The sequence below is a fragment of the Heterodontus francisci genome, unplaced genomic scaffold, assembly GCF_036365525.1.
Source record: "Heterodontus francisci isolate sHetFra1 unplaced genomic scaffold, sHetFra1.hap1 HAP1_SCAFFOLD_830, whole genome shotgun sequence".
NCBI lineage: Eukaryota > Metazoa > Chordata > Chondrichthyes > Heterodontiformes > Heterodontidae > Heterodontus > Heterodontus francisci.
The window spans coordinates 272355-286408 of record NW_027140960.1 but is presented as its reverse complement, the minus strand read 5'-3'; the positions used below and the strand labels follow the sequence as shown (position 1 = coordinate 286408).

Here is a 14054-nt window from a genome sequence, read left to right as displayed (position 1 = left end):
GAGCGGGGAGGAGGCTGGCATCAGAGGGAAGGAGAGGGTCACAGACAGAGGGGGGCCGAGAGCGAGGGACAAATTTAGGGGGCTGTAGGAAGCTGAGGGTTGAGTGATAAGCCCAAGTTAATCGTGACTCAATGAGTTGAACAGAATTCCGCATTTCCCCAGAAACACAATAAAGGCCTGGAGCGTCTGAAGAGAAAACTGTGGGATATCGAGTCCTGGCTTCTTCTGAATTCTCCATCCATCCCCCTCGGACTACAGAGCAGGAATGGGAAGGTAAGGGATAGATGGGGAGAAAAACCATCTCATTCGGATAAAGACTGAGTGTATTCAACACACCCTGTCCCAGAGGGGGGAAAGGACAGTGTATCGAACACACCCTGTCCCAGAGGGGGGAAAGGACAGTGTATCGAACACACCCTGTCCCAGAGGGGGGAAAGGACAGTGTATCCAACACACCCTGTCCCAGAGGGGGGAAAGGACAGTGTATCGAACACACCCTGTCCCAGAGGGGGGAAAGGACAGTGTATCCAACACACCCTGTCCCAGAGGGGGGAAAGGACAGTGTATCGAACACACCCTGTCCCAGAGGGGGGAAAGGACAGTGTATCGAACACACCCTGTCCCAGAGGGGGGAAAGGACAGTGTATCGAACACACCCTGTCCCAGAGGGGGGAAAGGACAGTGTATCTAACACACCCTGTCCCAGAGGGGGGAAAGGACAGTGTACCTAACACACCCTGTCCCAGAGGGGGGAAAGGACAGTGTATCTAACACACCCTGTCCCAGAAGGGGAAAGGACAGAGTATCTAACACACCCTGTCCCAGAGGGGGGAAAGGACAGTGTATCTAACACACCCTGTCCCAGAGGGGGGAAAGGACAGAGTATCTAACACACCCTGTCCCAGAGGGGGGAAAGGACAGTGTATCTAACATACCCTGTCCCAGAGGGGGGAAAGGACAGTGTATCTAACATACCCTGTCCCAGAAGGGGAAAGGACAGAGTATCCAACACACCCTGTCCCAGAGGGGGGAAAGGACAGTGTATCTAACACACCCTCTCCCAGAGGGGGGAAAGGACAGAGTATCTAACACACCCTGTCCCAGAGGGGGGAAAGGACAGTGTATCTAACACACCCTGTCCCAGAGGGGGGAAAGGACAGAGTATCTAACACACCCTGTCCCAGAGGGGGGAAAGGACAGAGTATCTAACACACCCTGTCCCAGAGGGGGGAAAGGACAGAGTATCTAACACACCCTGTCCCAGAGGGGGGAAAGGACAGAGTATCTAACACACCCTGTCCCAGAGGTGGGAAAGGACAGTGTATCTAACACACCCTGTCCCAGAGGGGGGAAAGGACAGAGTATCTAACACACCCTGTCCCAGAGGGGGGAAAGGACAGAGTATCTAACACACCCTGTCCCAGAGGGGGGAAAGGACAGTGTATCTAACACACCCTGTCCTAGAGGGGGGAAAGGACAGAGTATCCAACACACCCTGTCCCAGAGGGGGGAAAGGACAGAGTATCTAACACACCCTGTCCTAGAGGGGGGAAAGGACAGAGTATCTAACACACCCTGTCCCAGAAGGGGAAAGGAAAGTGTATCTAACACACCCTGTCCCAGAGGGGGGAAAGGACAGAGTATCTAACACACCCTGTCCCAGAGGGGGAAAGGACAGTGTATCTAACACACCCTGTCCCAGAGGGGGGAAAGGACAGAGTATCTAACACACCCTGTCCTAGAGGGGGGAAAGGACAGTGTATCTAACACACCCTGTCCCAGAGGGGGGAAAGGACAGAGTATCTAACACACCCTGTCCTAGAGGGGGGAAAGGACAGTGTATCTAACACACCCTGTCCCAGAAGGGGAAAAGGACAGAGTATCGAACACACCCTGTCCCAGAGGGGGGAAAGGACAGTGTATCTAACACACCCTGTCCCAGCGGGGGGAAAGGACAGTGTATCTAACACACCCTGTCCCAGAAGGGGAAAGGACAGAGTATCTAACACACCCTGTCCCAGAAGGGGAAAGGAAAGTGTATCTAACACACCCTGTCCCACAGGGGGGAAAGGACAGAGTATCTAACACACCCTGTCCCACAGGGGGGAAAGGACAGTGTATCTAACACACCCTGTCCCAGAGGGGGGAAAGGACAGTGTATCTAACACACCCTGTCCCAGAAGGGGAAAGGAAAGTGTATCTAACACACCCTGTCCCACAGGGGGGAAAGGACAGAGTATCTAACACACCCTGTCCCAGAGGGGGGAAAGGACAGAGTATCTAACACACCCTGTCCCACAGGGGGGAAAGGACAGTGTATCAAACACACCCTGTCCCACAGGGGGGAAAGGACAGTGTATCTAACACACCCTGTCCCAGAGGGGGGAAAGGACAGTGTATCTAACACACCCTGTCCCAGAGGGGGGAAAGGACAGAGTATCTAACACACCCTGTCCCACAGGGGGGAAAGGACAGAGTATCTAACACACCCTGTCCCAGAGGGGGGAAAGGACAGAGTATCTAACACACCCTCTCCCAGAGAGGGGAAAGGACAGAGTATCTAACACACCCTGTCCCAGAGGGGGGAAAGGACAGTGTATCTAACACACCCTGTCCCACAGGGGGGAAAGGACAGTGTATCCAACACACCCTGTCCCAGAGGGGGGAAAGGACAGAGTATCTAACACACCCTGTCCCACAGGGGGGAAAGGACAGAGTATCTAACACACCCTGTCCCAGAGGGGGGAAAGGACAGAGTATCTAACACACCCTGTCCCAGAGGGGGGAAAGGACAGTGTATCTAACACACCCTGTCCCACAGGGGGGAAAGGACAGAGTATCTCACACACCCTGTCCCAGAGGGGGGAAAGGACAGTGTATCTAACACACCCTGTCCCAGAAGGGGAAAGGACAGTGTATCTAACACACCCTGTCCCAGAAGGGGGAAAGGACAGTGTATCAAACACACCCTGTCCCACAGGGGGGAAAGGACAGTGTATCTAACACACCCTGTCCCAGAGGGGGGAAAGGACAGTGTATCTAACACACCCTGTCCCAGAGGGGGGAAAGGACAGAGTATCTAACACACCCTGTCCCAGAGGTGGGAAAGGACAGTGTATCTAACACACCCTGTCCCAGAGGGGGGAAAGGACAGAGTATCTAACACACCCTGTCCCAGAGGGGGGAAAGGACAGAGTATCTAACACACCCTGTCCCAGAGGGGGGAAAGGACAGTGTATCTAACACACCCTGTCCTAGAGGGGGGAAAGGACAGAGTATCCAACACACCCTGTCCCAGAGGGGGGAAAGGACAGAGTATCTAACACACCCTGTCCTAGAGGGGGGAAAGGACAGAGTATCTAACACACCCTGTCCCAGAAGGGGAAAGGAAAGTGTATCTAACACACCCTGTCCCAGAGGGGGGAAAGGACAGAGTATCTAACACACCCTGTCCCAGAGGGGGAAAGGACAGTGTATCTAACACACCCTGTCCCAGAGGGGGGAAAGGACAGAGTATCTAACACACCCTGTCCTAGAGGGGGGAAAGGACAGTGTATCTAACACACCCTGTCCCAGAGGGGGGAAAGGACAGAGTATCTAACACACCCTGTCCTAGAGGGGGGAAAGGACAGTGTATCTAACACACCCTGTCCCAGAAGGGGAAAAGGACAGAGTATCGAACACACCCTGTCCCAGAGGGGGGAAAGGACAGTGTATCTAACACACCCTGTCCCAGCGGGGGGAAAGGACAGTGTATCTAACACACCCTGTCCCAGAAGGGGAAAGGACAGAGTATCTAACACACCCTGTCCCAGAAGGGGAAAGGAAAGTGTATCTAACACACCCTGTCCCACAGGGGGGAAAGGACAGAGTATCTAACACACCCTGTCCCACAGGGGGGAAAGGACAGTGTATCTAACACACCCTGTCCCAGAGGGGGGAAAGGACAGTGTATCTAACACACCCTGTCCCAGAAGGGGAAAGGAAAGTGTATCTAACACACCCTGTCCCACAGGGGGGAAAGGACAGAGTATCTAACACACCCTGTCCCAGAGGGGGGAAAGGACAGAGTATCTAACACACCCTGTCCCACAGGGGGGAAAGGACAGTGTATCAAACACACCCTGTCCCACAGGGGGGAAAGGACAGTGTATCTAACACACCCTGTCCCAGAGGGGGGAAAGGACAGTGTATCTAACACACCCTGTCCCAGAGGGGGGAAAGGACAGAGTATCTAACACACCCTGTCCCACAGGGGGGAAAGGACAGAGTATCTAACACACCCTGTCCCAGAGGGGGGAAAGGACAGAGTATCTAACACACCCTCTCCCAGAGAGGGGAAAGGACAGAGTATCTAACACACCCTGTCCCAGAGGGGGGAAAGGACAGTGTATCTAACACACCCTGTCCCACAGGGGGGAAAGGACAGTGTATCCAACACACCCTGTCCCAGAGGGGGGAAAGGACAGAGTATCTAACACACCCTGTCCCACAGGGGGGAAAGGACAGAGTATCTAACACACCCTGTCCCAGAGGGGGGAAAGGACAGAGTATCTAACACACCCTGTCCCAGAGGGGGGAAAGGACAGTGTATCTAACACACCCTGTCCCACAGGGGGGAAAGGACAGAGTATCTCACACACCCTGTCCCAGAGGGGGGAAAGGACAGTGTATCTAACACACCCTGTCCCAGAAGGGGAAAGGACAGTGTATCTAACACACCCTGTCCCAGAAGGGGGAAAGGACAGTGTATCAAACACACCCTGTCCCACAGGGGGGAAAGGACAGTGTATCTAACACACCCTGTCCCAGAGGGGGGAAAGGACAGTGTATCTAACACACCCTGTCCCAGAGGGGGGAAAGGACAGAGTATCTAACACACCCTGTCCCAGAAGGGGAAAGGACAGTGTATCTAACACACCCTGTCCCAGAGGGGGGAAAGGACAGTGTATCTAACACACCCTGTCCCACAGGGGGGAAAGGACAGAGTATCTAACACACCCTGTCCCAGAGGGGGGAAAGGACAGTGTATCTAACACACCCTGTCCCAGAGGGGGGAAAGGACAGAGTATCCAACACACCCTGTCCCAGAAGGGGGAAAGGACAGTGTATCTAACACACCCTGTCCCAGAGGGGGGAAAGGACAGAGTATCTAACACACCCTGTCCCAGAGGGGGGAAAGGACAGAGTATCTAACACACCCTGTCCCAGAAGGGGAAAGGACAGAGTATCTAACACACCCTGTCCCACAGGGGGGAAAGGACAGTGTATCTAACACACCCTGTCCCAGAGGGGGGAAAGGACAGAGTATCTAACACACCCTGTCCCAGAGGGGGGAAAGGACAGTGTATCTAACACACCCTGTCCCAGAGGGGGGAAAGGACAGAGTATCCAACACACCCTGTCCCAGAAGGGGGAAAGGACAGTGTATCTAACACACCCTGTCCCAGAAGGGGAAAGGACAGAGTATCTAACACACCCTGTCCCACAGGGGGGAAAGGACAGTGTATCTAACACACCCTGTCCCAGAAGGGGAAAGGACAGAGTATCTAACACACCCTGTCCCACAGGGGGGAAAGGACAGTGTATCTAACACACCCTGTCCCACAGGGGGGAAAGGACAGTGTATCTAACACACCCTGTCCCAGAGGGGGGAAAGGACAGAGTATCTAACACACCCTGTCCCAGAAGGGGAAAGGACAGAGTATCTAACACACCCTGTCCCACAGGGGGGAAAGGACAGTGTATCTAACACACCCTGTCCCAGAAGGGGAAAGGACAGAGTATCTAACACACCCTGTCCCACAGGGGGGAAAGGACAGTGTATCTAACACACCCTGTCCCAGAAGGGGAAAGGACAGAGTATCTAACACACCCTGTCCCACAGGGGGGAAAGGACAGTGTATCTAACACACCCTGTCCCACAGGGGGGAAAGGACAGTGTATCTAACACACCCTGTCCCAGAGGGGGGAAAGGACAGTGTATCTAACACACCCTGTCCCACAGGGGGGAAAGGACAGTGTATCTAACACACCCTGTCCCACAGGGGGGAAAGGACAGAGTATCTAACACACCCTGTCCCACAGGGGGGAAAGGACAGTGTATCTAACACACCCTGTCCCAGAAGGGGAAAGGACAGTGTATCCAACACACCCTGTCCCAGAGGGGGGAAAGGACAGAGTATCCAACACACCCTGTCCCAGAGGGGGAAAGGACAGTGTATCTAACACACCCTGTCCCAGAGGGGGGAAAGGACAGATTATCCAACACACCCTGTCCCAGAGGGGGAAAGGACAGAGTATCTAACACACCCTGTCCCAGAAGGGGGAAAGGACAGTGTATCAAACACACCCTGTCCCAGAGGGGGGAAAGGACAGTGTATCCAACACACCCTGTCCCAGAGGGGGGAAAGGACAGAGTATCTAACACACCCTGTCCCAGAAGGGGGAAAGGACAGTGTATCAAACACACCCTGTCCCAGAGGGGGGAAAGGACAGTGTATCCAACACACCCTGTCCCAGAGGGGGGAAAGGACAGAGTATCTAACACACCCTGTCCCAGAAGGGGGAAAGGACAGTGTATCAAACACACCCTGTCCCAGAGGGGGGAAAGGACAGTGTATCCAACACACCCTGTCCCAGAGGGGGGAAAGGACAGAGTATCCAACACACCCTGTCCCAGAAGGGGGAAAGGACAGTGTATCAAACACACCCTGTCCCACAGGGGGGAAAGGACAGTGTATCTAACACACCCTGTCCCAGAAGGGGAAAGGACAGAGTATCTAACACACCCTGTCCCACAGGGGGGAAAGGACAGTGTATCTAACACACCCTGTCCCAGAAGGGGAAAGGACAGAGTATCTAACACACCCTGTCCCAGAGGGGGGAAAGGACAGAGTATCCAACACACCCTGTCCCAGAAGGGGGAAAGGACAGTGTATCAAACACACCCTGTCCCACAGGGGGGAAAGCACAGTGTATCTAACACACCCTGTCCCAGAAGGGGAAAGGACAGAGTATCTAACACACCCTGTCCCACAGGGGGGAAAGGACAGTGTATCTAACACACCCTGTCCCACAGGGGGGAAAGGACAGTGTATCTAACACACCCTGTCCCAGAGGGGGGAAAGGACAGTGTATCTAACACACCCTGTCCCACAGGGGGGAAAGGACAGTGTATCTAACACACCCTGTCCCACAGGGGGGAAAGGACAGAGTATCTAACACACCCTGTCCCACAGGGGGGAAAGGACAGTGTATCTAACACACCCTGTCCCAGAAGGGGAAAGGACAGTGTATCCAACACACCCTGTCCCAGAGGGGGAAAGGACAGTGTATCTAACACACCCTGTCCCAGAGGGGGGAAAGGACAGTGTATCTAACACACCCTGTCCCAGAGGGGGGAAAGGACAGAGTATCCAACACACCCTGTCCCAGAGGGGGAAAGGACAGTGTATCTAACACACCCTGTCCCAGAGGGGGGAAAGGACAGAGTATCCAACACACCCTGTCCCAGAGGGGGAAAGGACAGAGTATCCAACACACCCTGTCCCAGAGGGGGGAAAGGACAGAGTATCTAACACACCCTGTCCCAGAGGGGGGAAAGGACAGAGTATCCAACACACCCTGTCCCAGAGGGGGGAAAGGACAGAGTATCTAACACACCCTGTCCCAGAGGGGGGAAAGGACAGAGTATCCAACACACCCTGTCCCAGAGGGGGGAAAGGACAGTGTATCTAACACACCCTGTCCCAGAGGGGGGAAAGGACAGAGTATCCAACACACCCTGTCCCAGAGGGGGGAAAGGACAGTGTATCCAACACACCCTGTCCCAGAGGGGGGAAAGGACAGAGTATCTAACACACCCTGTCCCAGAGGGGGGAAAGGACAGAGTATCTAACACACCCTGTCCCACAGGGGGGAAAGGACAGAGTATCTAACACACCCTGTCCCAGAGGGGGGAAAGGACAGAGTATCTAACACACCCTGTCCCACAGGGGGGAAAGGACAGAGTATCTAACACACCCTGTCCCAGAGGGGGGAAAGGACAGTGTATCTAACACACCCTGTCCCACAGGGGGGAAAGGACAGTGTATCTAACACACCCTGTCCCAGAAGGGGAAAAGGACAGAGTATCGAACACACCCTGTCCCAGAGGGGGGAAAGGACAGAGTATCTAACACACCCTGTCCCAGAAGGGGAAAAGGACAGAGTATCGAACACACCCTGTCCCAGAGGGGGGAAAGGACAGTGTATCTAACACACCCTGTCCCAGAAGGGGAAAGGACAGTGTATCTAACACACCCTGTCCCAGAAGGGGAAAGGACAGAGTATCCAACACACCCTGTCCCAGAAGGGGAAAAGGACAGAGTATCGAACACAGCCTGTCCCAGAGGGGGGAAAGGACAGAGTATCGAACACACCCTGTCCCAGAGGGGGAAAGGACAGAGTATCTAACACACCCTGTCCCAGAAGGGGAAAGGACAGAGTATCTAACACACCCTGTCCCAGAGGGGGGAAAGGACAGAGTATCTAACACACCCTGTCACAGAGGGGGGAAAGGACAGAGTATCTAACACACCCTGTCCCAGAGGGGGGAAAGGACAGAGTATCTAACACACCCTGTCCCAGAGGGGGGAATGGACAGTGTATCCAACACACCCTGTCCCAGAGGGGGGAAAGGACAGAGTATCTAACACACCCTGTCCCAGAGGGGGAAAAGGACAGTGTATCTAACACACCCTGTCCCAGAAGGGGGGAAAGGACAGAGTATCTAACACACCCTGTCCCAGAGGGGGGAAAGGACAGAGTATCTAACACACCCTGTCCCAGAGGGGGGAAAGGACAGTGTATCCAACACACCCTGTCCCAGAAGGGGAAAGGACAGAGTATCTAACAAACCCTGTCCCAGAGGGGGGAAAGGACAGAGTATCTAACACACCCTGTCCCAGAGGGGGGAAAGGACAGAGTATCTAACACACCCTGTCCCAGAGGGGGGAATGGACAGTGTATCCAACACACCCTGTCCCAGAAGGGGAAAAGGACAGAGTATCGAACACACCCTGTCCCAGAGGGGGGAAAGGACAGAGTATCTAACACACCCTGTCCCAGAGGGGGGAAAGGACAGTGTATCTAACACACCCTGTCCCAGAGGGGGGAATGGACAGTGTATCCAACACACCCTGTCCCAGAAGGGGAAAGGACAGAGTATCTAACACACCCTGTCCCAGAGGGGGGAAAGGACAGAGTATCTAACACACCCTGTCCCAGAAGGGGAAAGGACAGAGTATCTAACACACCCTGTCCCAGAGGGGGGAAAGGACAGAGTATCTAACACACCCTGTCCCAGAGGGGGGAAAGGACAGAGTATCTAACACACCCTGTCCCAGAGGGGGGAAAGGACAGAGTATCTAACACACCCTGTCCCACAGGGGGGAAAGGACAGAGTATCTAACACACCCTGTCCCAGAGGGGGGAAAGGACAGAGTATCTAACACACCCTGTCCCACAGGGGGGAAAGGACAGAGTATCTAACACACCCTGTCCCAGAGGGGGGAAAGGACAGTGTATCTAACACACCCTGTCCCACAGGGGGGAAAGGACAGTGTATCTAACACACCCTGTCCCAGAAGGGGAAAAGGACAGAGTATCGAACACACCCTGTCCCAGAGGGGGGAAAGGACAGAGTATCTAACACACCCTGTCCCAGAAGGGGAAAAGGACAGAGTATCGAACACACCCTGTCCCAGAGGGGGGAAAGGACAGTGTATCTAACACACCCTGTCCCAGAAGGGGAAAGGACAGTGTATCTAACACACCCTGTCCCAGAAGGGGAAAGGACAGAGTATCCAACACACCCTGTCCCAGAAGGGGAAAAGGACAGAGTATCGAACACAGCCTGTCCCAGAGGGGGGAAAGGACAGAGTATCGAACACACCCTGTCCCAGAGGGGGAAAGGACAGAGTATCTAACACACCCTGTCCCAGAAGGGGAAAGGACAGAGTATCTAACACACCCTGTCCCAGAGGGGGGAAAGGACAGAGTATCTAACACACCCTGTCACAGAGGGGGGAAAGGACAGAGTATCTAACACACCCTGTCCCAGAGGGGGGAAAGGACAGAGTATCTAACACACCCTGTCCCAGAGGGGGGAATGGACAGTGTATCCAACACACCCTGTCCCAGAGGGGGGAAAGGACAGAGTATCTAACACACCCTGTCCCAGAGGGGGAAAAGGACAGTGTATCTAACACACCCTGTCCCAGAAGGGGGGAAAGGACAGAGTATCTAACACACCCTGTCCCAGAGGGGGGAAAGGACAGAGTATCTAACACACCCTGTCCCAGAGGGGGGAAAGGACAGTGTATCCAACACACCCTGTCCCAGAAGGGGAAAGGACAGAGTATCTAACACACCCTGTCCCAGAGGGGGGAAAGGACAGAGTATCTAACACACCCTGTCCCAGAGGGGGGAAAGGACAGAGTATCTAACACACCCTGTCCCAGAGGGGGGAATGGACAGTGTATCCAACACACCCTGTCCCAGAAGGGGAAAAGGACAGAGTATCGAACACACCCTGTCCCAGAGGGGGGAAAGGACAGAGTATCTAACACACCCTGTCCCAGAGGGGGGAAAGGACAGTGTATCTAACACACCCTGTCCCAGAGGGGGGAATGGACAGTGTATCCAACACACCCTGTCCCAGAAGGGGAAAGGACAGAGTATCTAACACACCCTGTCCCAGAGGGGGGAAAGGACAGAGTATCTAACACACCCTGTCCCAGAGGGGGGAATGGACAGTGTATCCAACACACCCTGTCCCAGAAGGGGAAAAGGACAGAGTATCGAACACACCCTGTCCCAGAGGGGGGAAAGGACAGAGTATCTAACACACCCTGTCCCAGAGGGGGGAAAGGACAGTGTATCTAACACACCCTGTCCCACAGGGGGGAAAGGACAGAGTATCTAACACACCCTGTCCCAGAGGGGGGAATGGACAGTGTATCCAACACACCCTGTCCCAGAGGGGGGAAAGGACAGAGTATCGAACACACCCTGTCCCAGAGGGGGGAAAGGACAGAGTATCTAACACACCCTGTCCCAGAGGGGGGAAAGGACAGTGTATCCAACACACCCTGTCCCAGAGGGGGGAAAGGACAGTGTATCTAACACACCCTGTCCCAGAGGGGGGAAAGGACAGAGTATCTAACACACCCTGTCCCAGAGGGGGAAAGGACAGTGTATCTAACACACCCTGTCCCAGAGGGGGGAAAGGACAGAGTATCTAACACACCCTGTCCCAGAGGGGGGAAAGGACAGAGTATCTAACACACCCTGTCCCACAGGGGGGAAAGGACAGAGTATCTAACACACCCTGTCCCAGAGGGGGGAAAGGACAGTGTATCTAACACACCCTGTCCCACAGGGGGGAAAGGACAGTGTATCTAACACACCCTGTCCCAGAAGGGGAAAAGGACAGAGTATCGAACACACCCTGTCCCAGAGGGGGGAAAGGACAGAGTATCTAACACACCCTGTCCCAGAAGGGGAAAAGGACAGAGTATCGAACACACCCTGTCCCAGAGGGGGGAAAGGACAGTGTATCTAACACACCCTGTCCCAGAAGGGGAAAGGACAGTGTATCTAACACACCCTGTCCCAGAAGGGGAAAGGACAGAGTATCCAACACACCCTGTCCCAGAAGGGGAAAAGGACAGAGTATCGAACACAGCCTGTCCCAGAGGGGGGAAAGGACAGAGTATCGAACACACCCTGTCCCAGAGGGGGAAAGGACAGAGTATCTAACACACCCTGTCCCAGAAGGGGAAAGGACAGAGTATCTAACACACCCTGTCCCAGAGGGGGGAAAGGACAGAGTATCTAACACACCCTGTCACAGAGGGGGGAAAGGACAGAGTATCTAACACACCCTGTCCCAGAGGGGGGAAAGGACAGAGTATCTAACACACCCTGTCCCAGAGGGGGGAATGGACAGTGTATCCAACACACCCTGTCCCAGAGGGGGGAAAGGACAGAGTATCTAACACACCCTGTCCCAGAGGGGGAAAAGGACAGTGTATCTAACACACCCTGTCCCAGAGGGGGGAAAAGACAGAGTATCTAACACACCCTGTCCCAGAAGGGGGGAAAGGACAGAGTATCTAACACACCCTGTCCCAGAGGGGGGAAAGGACAGAGTATCTAACACACCCTGTCCCAGAGGGGGGAAAGGACAGTGTATCCAACACACCCTGTCCCAGAAGGGGAAAGGACAGAGTATCTAACACACCCTGTCCCAGAGGGGGGAAAGGACAGAGTATCTAACACACCCTGTCCCAGAGGGGGGAAAGGACAGAGTATCTAACACACCCTGTCCCAGAGGGGGGAATGGACAGTGTATCCAACACACCCTGTCCCAGAAGGGGAAAAGGACAGAGTATCGAACACACCCTGTCCCAGAGGGGGGAAAGGACAGAGTATCTAACACACCCTGTCCCAGAGGGGGGAAAGGACAGTGTATCTAACACACCCTGTCCCAGAGGGGGGAATGGACAGTGTATCCAACACACCCTGTCCCAGAAGGGGAAAGGACAGAGTATCTAACACACCCTGTCCCAGAGGGGGGAAAGGACAGAGTATCTAACACACCCTGTCCCAGAGGGGGGAATGGACAGTGTATCCAACACACCCTGTCCCAGAAGGGGAAAAGGACAGAGTATCGAACACACCCTGTCCCAGAGGGGGGAAAGGACAGAGTATCTAACACACCCTGTCCCAGAGGGGGGAAAGGACAGTGTATCTAACACACCCTGTCCCACAGGGGGGAAAGGACAGAGTATCTAACACACCCTGTCCCAGAGGGGGGAATGGACAGTGTATCCAACACACCCTGTCCCAGAGGGGGGAAAGGACAGAGTATCGAACACACCCTGTCCCAGAGGGGGGAAAGGACAGAGTATCTAACACACCCTGTCCCAGAGGGGGGAAAGGACAGTGTATCCAACACACCCTGTCCCAGAGGGGGGAAAGGACAGTGTATCTAACACACCCTGTCCCAGAGGGGGGAAAGGACAGAGTATCTAACACACCCTGTCCCAGAGGGGGAAAGGACAGTGTATCTAACACACCCTGTCCCAGAGGGGGGAAAGGACAGAGTATCTAACACACCCTGTCCCAGAGGGGGAAAGGACAGAGTATCTAACACACCCTCTCCCAGAAGGGGAAAGGACAGTGTATCTAACACACCCTGTCCCAGAAGGGGGAAAGGACAGAGTATCTAACACACCCTGTCCCAGAGGGGGGAAAGGACAGAGTATCTAACACACCCTGTCACAGAGGGGGGAAAGGACAGTGTATCTAACACACCCTGTCCCAGAGGGGGGAAAGGACAGAGTATCTAACACACCCTGTCCCAGAGGGGGAAAAGGACAGAGTATCTAACACACCCTGTCCCAGAAGGGGAAAGGACAGTGTATCTAACACACCCTGTCCCAGAAGGGGGAAAGGACAGAGTATCTAACACACCCTGTCCCAGAAGGGGGAAAGGACAGAGTATCTAACACACCCTGTCCCAGAAGGGGAAAGGACAGTGTATCTAACACACCCTGTCCCAGAGTGGGGAAAGGACAGAGTATCTAACACACCCTGTCCCAGAAGGGGAAAGGACAGAGTATCTAACACACCCTGTCCCAGAAGGGGGAAAGGACAGAGTATCTAACACACCCTGTCCCAGAAGGGGAAAGGACAGTGTATCTAACACACCCTGTCCCAGAGTGGGGAAAGGACAGAGTATCTAACACACCCTGTCCCAGAAGGGGAAAGGACAGAGTATCTAACACACCCTGTCCCAGAAGGGGAAAGGACAGTGTATCTAACACACCCTGTCCCAGAGTGGGGAAAGGACAGAGTATCTAACACACCCTGTCCCAGAAGGGGAAAGGACAGTGTATCTAACACACCCTGTCCCAGAGGGGGGAAAGGACAGTGTATCTAACACACCCTGTCCCAGAGGGGGGAAAGGACAGTGTATCCAACACACCTTGTCCCACAGGGGG

General features: G+C 54.4%; 1 protein-coding gene across 5 annotated transcripts in view; it reads left to right on the top strand.

Annotated features, from left to right (window-relative positions):
- The window catches only part of LOC137361518 (active breakpoint cluster region-related protein-like), a 185989-nt gene that overhangs the window by 33104 nt on the left and 138831 nt on the right, over window positions 1-14054 (top strand). For 4 of the 5 annotated variants that reach the window (XM_068026349.1, XM_068026348.1, XM_068026347.1 and 1 more), the window contains exon 11: window positions 163-273. The exons of the other annotated variant lie outside the window; for it this stretch is intronic. In XM_068026349.1, coding sequence (XP_067882450.1) covers window positions 163-273 — 111 coding nt within the window. The remainder of the gene's footprint in view (window positions 1-162; window positions 274-14054) is intronic. 5 annotated transcript variants of the gene reach the window in all.